This window comes from Neoarius graeffei, chromosome 19 (genome assembly GCF_027579695.1).
Source record: "Neoarius graeffei isolate fNeoGra1 chromosome 19, fNeoGra1.pri, whole genome shotgun sequence".
Taxonomy (NCBI): domain Eukaryota; kingdom Metazoa; phylum Chordata; class Actinopteri; order Siluriformes; family Ariidae; genus Neoarius; species Neoarius graeffei.
Window position 1 is genome coordinate 69,813,970 of NC_083587.1, and position 16,662 is coordinate 69,830,631.

General features: G+C 44.5%; 2 protein-coding genes across 3 annotated transcripts in view; both read left to right on the forward strand.

The window, feature by feature from the left end:
• The window catches only part of LOC132867560 (pituitary tumor-transforming gene 1 protein-interacting protein), an 11,021-nt gene extending 5,181 nt beyond the window's left edge, over window positions 1-5,840 (forward strand). The window contains exons 4-7 of the mRNA XM_060900551.1: window positions 882-990; window positions 1,195-1,260; window positions 5,464-5,510; window positions 5,615-5,840. Of these exons, the coding sequence (XP_060756534.1) occupies window positions 882-990; window positions 1,195-1,260; window positions 5,464-5,510; window positions 5,615-5,664 (272 nt within the window). The 3' untranslated portion in view covers window positions 5,665-5,840. The remainder of the gene's footprint in view (window positions 1-881; window positions 991-1,194; window positions 1,261-5,463; window positions 5,511-5,614) is intronic.
• A 372-nt stretch (window positions 5,841-6,212) lies between these two features.
• The window catches only part of cdk14 (cyclin dependent kinase 14), a 76,741-nt gene continuing 66,291 nt past the window's right edge, over window positions 6,213-16,662 (forward strand). The window contains exons 1-3 of one of the 2 annotated variants that reach the window (XM_060900553.1): window positions 6,767-6,820; window positions 9,137-9,168; window positions 11,685-11,845. Coding sequence is in view for 1 of the 2 variants with exons in the window: in XM_060900552.1 (XP_060756535.1) it covers window positions 6,775-6,820; window positions 9,137-9,168 (78 nt within the window). In the remaining variant the exon portion in view is untranslated. Of the gene's footprint in view, window positions 6,821-9,136; window positions 9,169-11,684; window positions 11,846-16,662 lie in introns of both variants that reach the window. The other variant, XM_060900552.1, reaches the window with a different exon arrangement.

The window sequence follows — 16,662 nt, forward strand, 5'->3', positions numbered from 1 at the left end:
TGTCTCAGGCCCGCTGGGGGGTGTGCTCAGGTACACACACGCGCACACACACACACACACACACACGCTTTACAGTATGTAAACTGTCTCAGGCCCGCTGGGGGGTGTGCTCAGGTACACACACACACACACACGCTTTACAGTGTGTAAACTGTCTCAGGCCCGCTGGGGGGTGTGCTCAGGTACACACACGCGCACACACACACACGCTTTACAGTATGTAAACTGTCTCAGGCCCGCTGGGGGGTGTGCTCAGGTACACACACACACACACACACACACACACTTTACAGTGTGTAAACTATCTCAGGCCCGCTGGGGGGTGTGCTCAGGTACACACACACACACACACACACACACTTTACAGTGTGTAAACTATCTCAGGCCCGCTGGGGGGTGTGCTCAGGTACACACACACACACACACGCGCTTTACAGTGTGTAAACTGTCTCAGGCCCGCTGGGGGGTGTGCTCAGGTACACACACACACACACACACACACACACACACACACTTTACAGTGATGGATTAAGCGATTAAATCAAGAAAACAGTACATAATCACTTCTGTTTTTATTAATAGAAGTTGAACAGTGTAAGTTATACAAATGTCAACAAGAAACACATTATTGTAATGATCAACAGTGACATCATCGTTATGTGAGAGAGAAATTAAACTGTGCAACTGTAATTCTGCAAACAGTAGGAGGCAACATTTAAAAAACACACAGTTGAAAGTGTAAACGTGTGTTAATAATAACAGCTTGAACATGCAGCTGTATGGAGAAAAATAAAACACAAGCATGCTGTTAAATAAACACACAGTGACCTTTAATGAACATGTAAAATTAAATTTAAAAAGGAATTGTTTGTGTGTGTTAGTGAACTTCGAGGCTTTGATCATTGCGATGGCCGTGCTAGTGTGTGTGGTGTTGTTGGCCATCATCGTGTGCTGTTGCTTCTGCTGTCGCTGCTGTGGACGATCCTCACGGTAACACACACACACACACACACACACACACACACACACACTCTCTGACCTCTCACACTCCTGTGTTGTGTTTTCTCTTATGGTGATATATTAGGTGTATAAAAGCAGGAATGCAGTTATAACAGCTGTGTCTTAAAACACACTGTATACTTACACTACACACTCTCTCGGGGTGTGTGTGTGTGTGTGTGTGAGCACTTGCAGGCCAGATCATATCGAGGAGGAGATTGCTAGGAAGAGAGAAAGAGACAGACAGCTTTCAGCTGATCGGTAAGACTTTCCCATAACCCTCCCGTTAACACTGCTCTGGAACTGGCTGTGTCCCAAATCACACACTAAATATTCACTTTTATTTGTACAGAGATTTTAACAATGGATATGGTCACAGAGCAGCTTTACAGAAAGACAGCATCAGTCAAAAGTTTTGACATCGCTGAATTATTGTGTCCAAACTTTTGATCAGTGATGTTTATAAATTCTGGATATAAGGCAAGGCAAGTTTATTTGTATAGCGCATTTCATACACACAGGCAATTCAGTGTGCTTCACAAAAAATAAAAGCATAAGAACAGTAACAAAGAATTAAAGTAAAAGTGAAATCATTTAAAATTCAAGATTAAAAAGAAATGAAAATAAAGAAAGTAAAATCATTAAAATCAAAATTAAAAGAAATTATATTAAAGGAAATTAATTACACTTTAGGTAAAAATTAATCAAGTGAAAGCATCTGAAAACAGCTTTGTCTTGAGCCTGGATTTAAAACTAACAACAGTAGGAGCATTTTTGATCTCATCTGGAAGTTGGTTCCAAAGCTTAGCAGCATAGCAACTAAAGGCTGCTTCACCACACTTCGTTTTGACAGCTGGTATTACTAGCAAGTTTTTCTCTTGTGATCTTAGAGACCTAGTTGGTGCATATAATTGAAACATATCCAGTAGGTAGCTGGGTCCCATCCCATTTAATGTTTTAAATAGAAGAAGTAGTGCTTTAAAGTCAATTCTGTAGCTCACTGGGAGCCAGTGCAGAGACCTTAGGATTGGAGTGATATGGACGACCCTTTTTGTTCTTGTAAGAACCCTTGTTGCTGCATTTTGGATTAGTTGAAGCTCTTTGATGGTCTTTTTTGGAAGACCTGTGAAAAGGCTATTGCAGTAATCAACCCTACTGGAGATGAAAGCATGAATAAGTTTTTCTAGATCATGTTTTGACATGAGACCCCTGAGTTTAGAAATGTTTAGGTGATAGAATGCAGACTTTTTTACCACTTTCATATGACTGTTGAAGTTAAGTTCGCTGTCAATAAGGACACCAAGGTTTTTGACAGTATCCTTTGCTTTAAGCCCCTTAGTTTCAAGAACAGTGGCAATCCTAAGCCTTTCCTCCTTTTTGCCAAATATAATTGCTTCAGTTTTATCTGCGTTCAGCTGAAGAAAATTGTGAGACATCCATTTGTTAATTTGGTCAATGCATCTATGAAGAGACTCAAGAGGGGCATAGTCATTAGGTGACATAGCTAAGTAAAGCTGAGTGTCATCTGCATAGCTATGGAAGTTTATTGAGTTATTCTTAATAATTTGTCCAAGTGGGAGCATATAAAGGTTGAATAGTAATGGTCCCAGGATTGAGCCCTGGGGAACCCCACAGTTCAAGGACACTGGTGATGAACTGTGGCCTCCAATGGCCACATAAAAAAATCTTTGTTGTAGGTAAGATTTTAACCAGTTGATTACTATACCAGTAAATCCAACCCAATGCTCCAGTCGATGTAACAGTATGGAATGATCTACCGTGTCAAATGCAGCACTTAAGTCTAAAAGCACCAAGACTGATGTTTTACCAGCATCAGAATTAAGACGTAGGTCATTCATGACTTTAGTAAGAACTGTTTCAGTGCTATGATTGGCACGAAAACCTGACTGAAACTTATCAAAACATCTGCTTAATGTCAGGAAGGCAGTTAATTGATTAAAAACAATTTTTTCAATTATTTTACCAACGAATGGCAAATTGGATATGGGCCTGTAGTTGTTGAGTACTGAGACATCCAGGTTATTCTTTTTCAGTAGGGGTTTTACAACCGCTTTTTTCAGAGATGAGGGAAACATGCCAGTTCGTAAGGAGGTGTTGATAATCTGAAGTACCTCGTCTGATATTAGGTGAAGAACAGATTTGAAAAAGACTGTAGGTAAAATGTCCAGTTCAGATGTGGAGGAGCTGAGACTTTGTAGATCATATAAGTTTTACATCTGTGTGTTTCATTATCGTACAAGTTTTTATATGTAATAATTTATTTGCTGAAGGTGAGGTGAATATCAGTGAATAATAAACAAGATGAGGTTGAGGTTATCATTCACTGATATTCACAGAGTCTGAGGTGGATAATTGTTTTAGTATAAATACACAGGTGATCATTTCAAAATGTAAATAAGTCATTTGAAAAATAATTTATTTCAACCTTCAAAATCTTCATGTAAATGTAATAACAGTGCAGCGCAGACTTGTCACTTATCTACGCCAAGTCACAAATACTTTGTTTTGAAATCGATAAATCAATCCGTCCATTATCTATAAGCACTTATCCTGTACAGGGTCGCAGGCGAGCTGGATCCTATCCCAGCTGACTACGGGCGAAAGGCGGGGTTCACCCTGGACAAGTCGCCAGGTCATCACAGGGCTGACACATAGACACAGACAACCATTCACACTCACATTCACACCTACGCTCAATTTAGAGTCACCAGTTAACCTAACCTGCATGTCTTTGGACTGTGGGGGAAACCGGAGCACCCGGAGGAAACCCACACGGACACGGGGAGAACATGAAAACTCCGCACAGAAAGGCCCTCGCCGGCCACGGGGCTCGAACCCAGACCTTCTTGCTGTGAGGCGACAGTGATAACCACCTACATCACTGTACCGCCCCGAAATTGATAAAATAAATCCCAATTCCACCTTCCCTTTGAATAGTTTTAGACCAAACTTCGTAGCATCTTTAGTGCTTTTAGGAACAGCATTTTCTTTCATCATTTGTAATTCTTCCTCACTTACGGTGACAAAGCGATCAGACGCTGTTTTGCTGAGTCACTTGAGGTGATTGTTGAGAAATAGTCAGAATCACTCAACCAATCAGTACGCATGATTTCCTATAATCATCTCTGTATTTATAGTAAAATTAATTAGGCATGTCAGCTATTGTCCTGACAGGTGTGTGTGTGTGTGTCGGGAGGCAGTCTATAACTGTCAGTAGGAGCTTTCAGACCAAACAGTTGTAGTGACTGGTTGAGAGGAACCGCCCCCTGGAGATCTCCTCGAGAACTACACGCCTCTAAGGGCTTTGTTCTGTTCGCATTCACACCACCAATAGGAACACTGAAGTGATGTTGCTATAGCGATGCCACTAGTTTGTTGTTAGTTTTCGTATGAATGCGTGTCTTGTCCATCAGTGTTCTTGTTTTGCTGTGAAAACAACAAACTGGAAACATTCAGATTTAAACTTGTCCACTTTCGTGTGTTGTGTTTCGGTCTCGTTTCTATAGAAACAGATCGTTCCACTGCACTGTGTGTGTGGGGGGGGGCAGGAAGTTTTACATACTGATAGTAAGTTATTTATTTTACATTATAAAGAGTGAATTTGTGTGGAAAATAATTAGTGATTGTTTAATATGTTTGATAAACATATTTTAGTGTGGGCTATTTTATAGGCTCAGGGTTTTCTTACGTGATCACTAAAAAAAAACCCCATGGACGAGCACATTTAAGATTTTCATATTTCACTTGCAGTGCAATGTTGATGCACCTATTTCCTCTGTTGCCTTAACGCTCCATCAAGCCTGGACACCACTGTTCTTTTGTCCATATGTTTTTTTTTTGTTTGTTTGTTTTTTTTTTTGCCTCCCATTTTTTAAAAATTCTAACCTTAATAGCAGTTGGCTAAAGTTTTGCACAGATTTTTGAACCTGGTGGTTTCCGGTGCTGCATGATGCAGCCTGCAGTGGATTGTGTGTTTGACCCATCATCTGGACCAATCACGGTACACTCATCACTCAGGGTTTCTCCTGGGCTGGGAGTGAACCTAGCCTGATATAGGAGCTAAAGAAGTCCTTCAAATGGTGTTCTGAAAACTACAATCATTCTCATTTCCTGCTGTGTGACACACAATAAAGGGGAACTTCCTCCAACAGTTCTGAGAACTATGAAAAAGTTCCTCTGGTCCAAAAGCACCTGCAGTGGGGATTGGTGTTACTGTATTCAGTCTTCTTCGGCTGTGTCCAAATCGCACATGCTCTCTTTAATGTGAGCTGGTTAACTGAGTGTTTGAGTGGTACAGTAGTGCACTACCTCGGGGGAGTGTGTGTGAGCACCCTCGTCTGTGTTCCAATACACACTGCACTGCAGATTATGGTAGTATGCTGTTATAATATACATTGGAGATGAAACTTATGAGTGTGTGTGTGTGTGTGTGTGTGTGTGTAGGAGGGCTGAGCGCAGGGCAAAACATGATGAGATTCGCAAGAAGTACGGTAAGTCACACACTACCAACACATTCAGTGTTGTATTAACAGGTAAATTCAGTTACATATTAAAAATACTGACAGTAAAAATGTGTGTGTGCACATCTATCCAGGTTTGATGTCGGACTCTGATCACCCGTACAGCAAGTTTGAGAACGAGTGAGACGGGCGTGCCATCCAGCTGATGCTATTTTGCTTTTCTTCACCATGATCAAAAAGTCTGATTAACGATATCTCTTCAAACTGCAGTGTAATGCAGACGTGTGTGGGTGATCTGAAACCCCGCTGTGTGAATGTGCTCTTACTAAATGTTCCTAATAAATTGAAATTCTACTTTTACACTTGATATGTGCTCAGTTCTTTCAAGCAAACAGGAAGTGATGTCTCACACACACACAGGGCTTCATCATCACTCACAGTTCCTTTATTATTACACACGTTTCCCCTTGAGGCCTTTAGCCCCGCCTCCAACTGTCCGTCACTGTAAACGGATCAACACAGACCGACAGATGAACCAGCCAATCAGAGCGTGGTCCTGTGTGATTGGGGGCGGGGTTTATTCAGCGCGTGTGTTCCTTTCTGAAAGGCTCCAGATGATCAGCGCGCGCGGAGCACCAGTGCCGCCCCCCCCCCCCCAGTGCCCCCCCCCCCCCCCCCCCCCCCCCCCCCCCGTATTCAGTTCCTCTCAGCAGCGCGAGCGCTCAACAAAGGCGTGTGTGAGCGCGTGAGGCGGAGAGAAGCGCTGTGACCCTCATCATCACTGGAGCGCGCGCTCTGTCTGTCTGTCTCTCTCTGTTTCTGTCTGTCGCTCTGTCTGTGTGTGTGTCTCTGTGTGTGTGTCTGTGTGTCTCTGTGTGTGTGTGTCTCTGTGTGTGTGTGTGTGTGTGTGTGTGTGTGTCTCTGTGTGTGTGTCTCTGTGTGTGTGTGTCTCTGTGTGTGTGTGTGTGTGTGTGTGTGTCTCTGTGTGTGTGTGTGTGTGTGTCTCTGTGTGTGTGTGTGTGTCTGTGTGTGTGTCTCTGTGTGTGTGTGTCTGTGTGTGTGTCTCTGTGTGTGTGTGTGTGTGTGTGTGTCTGTGTGTGTGTCTGTGTGTGTGTCTCTGTGTGTGTGTGTCTGTGTGTGTGTCTCTGTGTGTGTGTGTGTGTGTGTCTCTGTGTGTGTGTGTGTGTGTCTCTGTGTGTGTGTGTGTCTCTGTGTGTGTGTGTGTGTGTGTGTGTGTGTGTGGACATGTGCGATGTAGCGGCAACTTCGGAAAAAAACAACAAATCTGAACAAGATGAAGAAATTGCGGAGAACTTTATCAGAAAGCATCCGCCGCGTTGGTGAGTCTCTCTCTCACACACACACACACACACACACACACACACACACACACACACACACACACACAATTATAAAGAAAAACATCAAATGTTATTTACAGGGTTGCCAGGTTGGTGTAGTAATAGTTATTATTTTTATGACACTTTTAGATGTGGGGTCGGCAGGTTTACAGGATTGTTGCATTAGATGTGTACAGGGCAGAGGATTATACAGTTACAGTGTTTACACACACACGGGTGTCACATTGTGTTATTAGTCAGTTCTACAGTAACTTACTGTATACAGACACTCAGAGAGAGAGAGAGAGATTAATCTGAGGGTTATTCAGTTGTTGTGTAAATGACCTGTTTCTAAACACGGACCCTTAACACGGTGATGGGCCTCCTTCACTGGTGCTGATGGATACAGAGGCCACACCTCCTTCAATAAAAATTGTCAGATACAGAGGCCACACCTCCTTCAATAAAAATTGTCAGATACAGAGGCCACACCTCCTTCAATAAAAATTGTCAGATACAGAGGCCACGCCGCCTTCAACAAAAATTGTCAGATACAGAGGCCACACCTCCTTCAATAAAAATTCAGATACAGAGGCCACGCCTCCTTCAATAAAAATTGTCAGATACAGAGGCCACGCCACCTTCAACAAAAATTGTCAGATACAGAGGCCACGCCTCCTTCAATAAAAATTGTCAGATACAGAGGCCACGCCTCCTTCAATAAAAATTGTCAGATACAGAGGCCACACCTCCTTCAATAAAAATTGTCAGATACAGAGGCCACGCCGCCTTCAACAAAAATTGTCAGATACAGAGGCCACACCTCCTTCAATAAAAATTGTCAGATACAGAGGCCACGCCGCCTTCAACAAAAATTGTCAGATACAGAGGCCACACCTCCTTCAATAAAAATTGTCAGATACAGAGGCCACGCCGCCTTCAACAAAAATTGTCAGATACAGAGGCCACACCTCCTTCAATAAAAATTGTCAGATACAGAGGCCACGCCGCCTTCAACAAAAATTGTCAGATACAGAGGCCACACCTCCTTCAATAAAAATTCAGATACAGAGGCCACGCCTCCTTCAATAAAAATTCAGATACAGAGGCCACGCCTCCTTCAATAAAAATTGTCAGATACAGAGGCCACGCCTCCTTCAATAAAAATTGTCAGATACAGAGGCCACGCCTCCTTCAATAAAAATTGTCAGATACAGAGGCCACGCCTCCTTCAATAAAAATTGTCAGATACAGAGGCCACGCCTCCTTCAATAAAAATTGTCAGATACAGAGGCCACACCTCCTTCAATAAAAATTGTCAGATACAGAGGCCACGCCTCCTTCAATAAAAATTGTCAGATACAGAGGCCACGCCTCCATCAGTGAGACTGAAAGGTGCAGAAGCCACATCTCCTTGACTGAGACTGTAAAATAAAAAATCTTCAGGAACCAGAGAAGCATAAATACAGGAATAATGCTGTGCAGTCTCGCACCCTGTGGAGGCTGATTTAGGGAGGTCACAGACCTGACAGAAGGCATTGTGGGTAAATGCAGCTCACTGAAGCACACAGAGCACGTGATGTGAAGCATTCAAAACACCAGAAAGTGTATCGTACGAACCTGTGTGTGAGGAACATGCTGATTTACACAGGTTAATCATGTGCAGTTTATTTCCAAAAAAGACATTATGTTTCTGTCTGGAGTATTTTTATTAACTCAGTAAAATTCCTTTCAGTATAAACAAATCAGTTAAATGAGACTTTATTATTTTAATGAACCCAAAAATGTAAGGTGACAATTAACCAATTAATGAGGAAGTATGCAGTGTTACAACAAGAAAAAATGAAGTTATCTGAGGCTATGGCTTTTCCTGTTCTTTAGTTTCTTCCTCTGAAGCCATATTCATTTGCAGATGATCATAGCTGTCAGTCAGGTTCCTGTAGATCACCCTCTTACCAGGCTCCACCATGGCCCCACACACACACACACACACACACACACACACACACACCGAGCATCACAAATCCATGCTGTAGAGTCACTCTCAGTTCCACACACATTCCATATTATAGTGATTTATCAATTCAGTAATTTTACTTTATCTGTATGGTTCACTCCATGTGTCTGTAACTGGCTTAATGTCTCACACACACAAACACACACTCTCATACTTTTATGCAGCTGTGGCCTTTTATAGTCAGCACTCCGAACTCTTTCCCAAGATGCTGTTATACCGCACACACACACTGATTGTGTGTTGGTCAGCAGTGTGTTAGTGTGTAACTGATCCGCCTTTCACTTCTTTTTCCTTTAAAGCTTTAAAGAAAGAGGATGGAGGTTTTGATGAGGTAAGTGGAAAGATGTCTATCTATCTGTGTGTGTGTGTGTGTGTGTGTGTGTGTGTATGAGAGATCCAGAAAAGAAAAATGTGAAGAATCCAAAACGGAAAAGAGCCACTTCCTGTTCAGAACAGAGTGTCTCTGAGAGATGCAAGTGTTCAGCGTTTGTGTGTGTGTGTGTGTGTGTGTCTCAGAATGTGGGCTTCTTCCCAAATCAGAGCCAGTCACACAGCAGAGACTTTAAACTGCCTTCTGTTTAGTTTTAATACTCGCTGTCTCGCTTAGAGAGAACACAAGTCTGGAAAAATGTAAAAATCCCAGCATTGCTCTTTTATCCTTTTATGGTGTGTGTGGTTTTATTTTTGTGAACCCTCTCAAATACTTTCCATTCTGCAACTCTGGTCTACATCAGACACAGTAAATTCCAGTCACAACCCTTTGTGTGTGTGTGTGTGTGTGTGTGTGTGTGTGTGTGCAATTAAACTGAAGGTGTTAATCAGCTGTGTGTGTGTTTCTGTGTGTGTTAGTAGTGTGTAGTAGTGTATACTGAGACTGGCAGGTACAGAGGCCACGCCCCCTTGACAGACTGGCAGGTACAGAGGCCACGCCCCCTTGACTGAGACTGGCAGGCGTGATGAACGAAGTCTTGGCATAAACCAACGCACACGGGTGTAACTTTAATGAACACTGAAATATCTTGTGATGATCCAGTGACTCGTTTTAAACGAAACCTCCGCAGCAGAACGAGCAGCGTGGAGAAGATCATGTCTCATCACGAAGAGCAGTGGTTTTATTCTGCTCAGAAATTCGGTGGTATTGAATGCAGCTGTTGACTGCTGTTTATATTTTCACTTGTTACATTACGTTCCCTGTGTGTTCTTTACTGACTCGGATTAAAATTATGGATAATGTACAGTAGCTAACAAAGAGCAGCTCAGGACTCAGCTGATAACAGTAAAATCGATTTACCTGTGAACATTTTATATTTTAATTAATAATGCTGCACTTGCCACTTTGAGTTAGCCGATACGCCATCTTGAGTTGCACTTCACTGCTAGCGTAGTTTGATGAGAAGCGACCTGCTGTCCATTTGGTGGTCTCTACTGGGCAGACTCAGTTTTTGCGAGATGCTGACTCCCATTTCAACCCAAAAAAGGCTTCAGAAATGCACAGTGAGGAGTGAAGAGCATCATGATCCTATCGACAGGAGCTGATAGGGTTAAACATGAACCTGTCCATGTGAGCGCTGATCACTGAACACAAAAACAGGTGACTGTTTAGTCACAAGGAAGTGGTTTGTAACGCGGCCGGTGAGCGAGCTCTCTGAGGATGAATTCAACACCTCACGTCTCAGGGGATCTGGTGTCCTTCGGAAAGAGAGAAGAGATACGGCCGAGAGACAGACAGACAGATGGGGAGAGAGACAGACAGCGAGAGAGAGTGAGGGTGAGACAAGAAATGATCTATTAGAGTAAATGATCTGATGAGCTGGAGGAAGTGGGAGACTCACACACTCTGATCTGCTGAATTTTAAAGTGTACGTTTCGTGTACAAGTATTGGCACCTTAAAATTATTCATACCTTTAAATATAATCCATGAAAATAAGTATAATACATGCAAACACACTGATGTCCTTCACCGTGTTACTGTTTTTGGGATCTCAGTCTGCAGTAACTTTGGAGTTGCTTTTGAAGATTTTCTGTTTGTCAGGTAAAAAATTAATCCACTGCATGCGTGAAATCTTTTTTTACTCGTTATCATAGTGAAAATCAAAGAGCTGCAAAAAACCTGATGTAAAAACACTTAGTTAGGCACAATCAGGTTCCCCAACAACCCCGAAACGTTCTTCCACATCAACATGAGTGTCTGATGGACACGAAATCAGTGTTCTATAATGGCTGGATTTGACCTGCTGAGACTCTGGTCTGTGAATGAAGGACAACGTCCACATGCTGAGAGTGAAAGAGTGTAAAATATTCTGTGTGGAGGAGGGGACTGAGATCCCAACATGACTCCAACCTCACACATCGCAGGATGATGTCGGTGCCCTTCAGGGAAAAGCGTGGCACTTTAACTGAGCGGCAGTGACAGCGTTTTCCATCACTGTTTTTATAATCGTGTGTGTGTGTGTGTGTGTGTGTGTGAGAGAGACCTGATGATGCTCCTCCATGGGGATTGCATTTCACTGAAACTACACAGCATGAGGCGGACTGGTGCGAGATCAATAGTGTGTGTGTGTGTGTGTGTGTGTGTGTGTGTGTGTGTGTGTGTGTGTGTGTACACTTGCATGCTGTTCCTGCTGCAGACACTACAATTGCTTCTCTCTGCTTCCTCAAACTGCTCCAGACTGTACCACACACACACACACACACACACACACACATGGGGCTGCTGGTTAGAGCTAGAGCTAGTTTTTCTCAGTCAGGAGAAGGGGATATGAGAACGAACACACACACACACACAGGTTCTGATCTACCACTCCAGGAGAAAGGATCCCCCTCTCCTCCTTTGTTATTTGGTACAGACCGTGGGGTTCCAGCCTGCTGAGGCGGTGTGCGAGAGAGAGAGACAGAAAGAAAGAGAGAGATACAGACAGACAGAGTGAGAGAGACACAGATAGAGATGGTGTAAGTGGATCCATCTGCTTGCTGTAGCTGCATCCTGCAAACAGACCCTGAATATAAGGTAAGATAATAAAGCATTTCTCTCTGTTTTTCCTCTCTCTCCATGTCTTTTTGTTATCCCATCCTCTCCCTGTATCTGTCTCACTGCTCTATCTGTCTGTTTCCCTGAATGCAGCTCTTTCATGCAGTACAGTGTGTGTAATTGGCATGTTATGGAGTACACACACACACACACACACACACACACACACACACGTCGTGACTTGGCGTGTGTGTGTGTTCCATGACGTGTGTATGTTTGCTACTGTGATAAACACATCACTATACATCATCTCTCTCTCTCTTTTCACTCACACACACGCATATTTTCTCTACAGTCTCCACTTGCACGTTTCTGTCGAACAGCATGGTTCTGTTTCAACTCACTCTCATCCACTAGCCCTAATGTCTTGAAAGTGTGCATCACCTCCTTCTTGCTGTAACATGACAGTGGGTGTGTGTAACGGTGTGTGTAACAGAGTGTGTAATGTGTGTGTAACGGTGTGTGTAACAGAGTGTGTAATGTGTGTGTAACAGAGTGTGTAACAGAGTAGGTTGTTCAAAAGGAACACACACTCCCTTGACAATAGCTAAAATGACTTCTTCAGGAATTTGTAGCCTATGGAGAGGAGGAGGAGCTTGTGTACTTTCAGAGGGAGGAGATTCTCCTGGAGGGTAAGACAGGCTGATTTTGCGTCTGTGATTTTAATTTAAATATATACATAGCTTCTGTCTGATGGAACCCGTGTGTGTAGAGCACAGACTTATTCGCTAATCAAAGCAAATCTATTGACATATTTGCAGCACAGCCGCAAAATCAGCCTGTCTTTTACCCTCCAGGGTTTTCCTATGATGCTCAAACGCCAGGAGAGAAAAGAACCAAGGTGTTTTTTCCTCAATAAAAAAAAACTAAAGAAAAGCATTTCAGGGAAAAGCGTATGATGTGTTCACTTTAACAGCCTCAACCAATTTTATAATAATAATAATAATAATAATCACCACAGTCTCGGAACGTACTGGTTCTGAATGGCCTGTGAGAAGAACGAACATGTTGGACTCTGTGCATTCCTGATTAAATGCTCAGTTTTTGCTTTCTACTTTTCTCTTTTTAGAACACACCATGTGAAATTGCACGTGTGTGTGTGAGAGAGAGAGAGAGAGAGAGATGCTAAACCAGTACTGTTAAGGCTAGGAAGGCTGTGCCGTTAAAATAGAAACGCTCCATCAGAATGTAATAATTTTCAGTAATTTATCGGCTACGGGTCCAGATGGGACGGAGTCTGGGTTCATTTTACAGACATTTAAGTAACAAACTAATAGCGTTAACAGTATTGTGGATCCTACCGCAAGTAACACCGATATCTTTCTAGAGAATTAGCATACATCTGTTACCTCAGCTGTTAGGTTTGCTGATGCTAAATGGGCCAAAAGAAAAAAAAACCCACATAGCATAATTATTTTTTAAATACTTACGGTTCCCTTGTCTACAGTTTTTCCATGGACAGTGGGTATCGATCCCTCTTTTAGGAACAGCATGGTAGCATGAAAACCACTATTTCCTGTTTGAAATTTTAATATAACACTATGAGGCTGTAATAACATCCATCCATTATCTGTAGCCGCTTTATCCTGTTCTACAGGGTCGCAGGCGAGCTGGATCCTATCCCAGCTGACTACGGGTGAAAGGCGGGGTTCACCCTGGACAAGTCGCCAGGTCATCACAGGGCTGACACATAGACACAGACAACCATTCACACTCACATTCACACCTACGCTCAATTTAGAGTCACCAGTTAACCTAACCTGCATGTCTTTGGACTGTGGGGGAAACCGGAGCACCCGGAGGAAACCCACGCGGACACGGGGAGAACATGCAAACTCCACACAGAAAGGCCCTTGCCGGCCACGGGGCTCGAACCCAGACCTTCTTGCTGTGAGGCGACAGCGTTAACCACTACACCACCGTGCCGCCCCTAATATAAAACATAAAGGTAAGAAATGTTTGAGTCCATTAAATTTATTCATTTATTTCATTCAAAATCTCACGAAAAGACAGGGATACTCCGTGATGTTGACAGTCAGTGGGAGGGGCTATTACTGTCTACATATTTGAATGGTGTGCTGTGATTGGTTGAATGAAGGAATCGTGTTCTGTGGAAAATCAGTTGTGGCGTTGGTTGTGTTTTGGAAGGAAAGGGAATACACAGTGCAGAGAAATGTGGCGGATATCATGCTTTGCATAAAATTGATTTTGGAACTTTGAAGAGTGATCAAATGTCAAACTTCTTTTGGCGGGAACTTGATTTTTGTTTTTTGTAAATGGCACTTATTGCATTTTGGAACCAAACTCTTTTGATTCTGATGAGCTCCTCTCTTTACGTAAGGAGAGTTAAATCTGAACAGCTTGCTGAATCGCGTCTTCTGACCGAGGCAGCCCAAAAGAATCTGACTGGGTCGTCTTTTTTCAGAGTGTGTGGGTTTGAAGGATCCAGATACCAGATTCAGTGTACAAGCACCAAAAATGTGAGTTTTTATAACATGTCCCTTAAACTGAATCTCAGTCTGTTAGGAAAAATTGTCCAGATATTTTTCTTCTTCTGGATCACGATAATGCTGTAATTTACTAACACACCCCGCCCTGGGATGGTAACAGAGCTGACAGCAAACAGGCCGGAAACGGACAGATGGGCTGAGAGGATGGCAAATGAGGGAGGGAGTGTGAGTTAGGACACAGCCTGATTAAAGAAAGCCTAATGCTTTATAAATGAGTGTGTGGTGAAGAGAAACCTCTGCACTTCAGGGTGAAGTGGCTTTCTGAGAGCTGTGAATGATAGTTAATAGGGTGATTACACACACACACACACACACACACACACACACACACACACACACACACAGTATTAAAATTGAGACAAGGCAACAGTTGAATTATGTCCTCAAGGGTCCATTGGTGAAAAGGGCAACCACTCACCCACACACCATGATTCAGACACACTTATGCAGCTAATAACTTGTATGTTTTTTTTTTGGTGTGTGTGTGTGTGTGTGTAACTCAACCTGCTGTGAGCTCGCCGTGCGTTGCGTTAATTAGAGCAGCGTTTCTATAATGCCAATAAATATTTAATTGGAATGTTGATGTGACACGTCTACATCTGTGCTGTTCAACACGCTGAACACAAACACTACACAAACGATGCACACTGCGCACACTGCACACACTGCACACTGCGCACACTCCACACTCCACACACTGCGCACACTCCACACACTGCGCACACTCCACACTCCACACACTGCGCACACTCCACACACTGCGCACACACTGCGCACTCCACACACTGCGCACTGCACACACTCCGCACACTGCGCACTCCACACACACTGCACACACACTGCACAGTCCACACACACTGCACACTCTGCACACTGCGCACACTCCACACACACTGCACACTCCGCACACTCCACACACACTGCACACTCCGCACACTGCGCACACTCCGCACACTGCGCACACTCCGCACACTGCACAGTCCACACACACTGCGCACTCCACACACACTGCACACTCCACACTGAGAACACTGCGCACACTGCGCACACTCTCCACACTCCACACACTGTACACACTCTGCACACTGCGCACACTGCACACTCTGCGCACACTGCACACTCCGCACACTCCACACACTGCACACACTCCACACTGCACACACTCCACACTGCGCACACTCCGCACACTGTGCACACTCCACACACACTGCACACTCCACACACACTGCACACTCCGCACCCTGCACACTCCACACACTGTGCACACTCCACACACTGCACACTCCACACACTGCACACACTGCACACTCCACACACTGCACACACTCTGCACACTCCACGCACTGCGCACACTGCACACTCCACGCACTGCGCACACTCCACACACTACACACTGCACACTCCACACACACTGCACACTGCGCACACTCCACACACTGCACACTCCACGCACTGCGCACACTCCACACACTACACACTGCACACTCCACACACACTGCACACTGCGCACACTCCACACACTGCGCACACTCCGCACACTGCACACACTGCACACGCTACACACTGCACACGCTACACACTGCACACGCTGCGCACTCCACACGCTGCACACTCCACACTCCACACACTGCGCACACACTGCACACTCCACACACTGCACACTCTGCACACACTCCGCACACTGCACACTCCACACACACTGCACACGCTCCACACTGCACACGCTACACACTGCGCATGCTGCACACACTCCACACACTGCACACACTCCACACACTGCACACTCCACACACTGCACACGCTCCACACTGCGCACGCTCCACACTGCGCACACTCCACACACTGCACACTCCACGCACACTGCACACTCCACGCACACTGCACACTCCACGCACACTGCACACACTGCACACTTCACACACACTGCACACTCCGCACACTGCACACACTCTGCACACACTGCACACTCCACACACTCTGCACACTCCACACACACTGCACACTCCGCACACACTGCACACTCCGCATACTGCACACTCCGCGCACTGCACACACTCCGCTCACTCCACACACTGCACACACTGCACACGCTCCACACTGCACATGCTCCACTCACTGCATGCTCCACACACTGCACACACACTGCACACGCTCCACACTGCACATGCTCCACTCACTGCATGCTCCACACACTGCACACACACTGCACACTCTCCACACTGCACGTTCTCCACACTGCACACACTCCACACTGCACACACTCCACACTGCACGCTCCACACACTG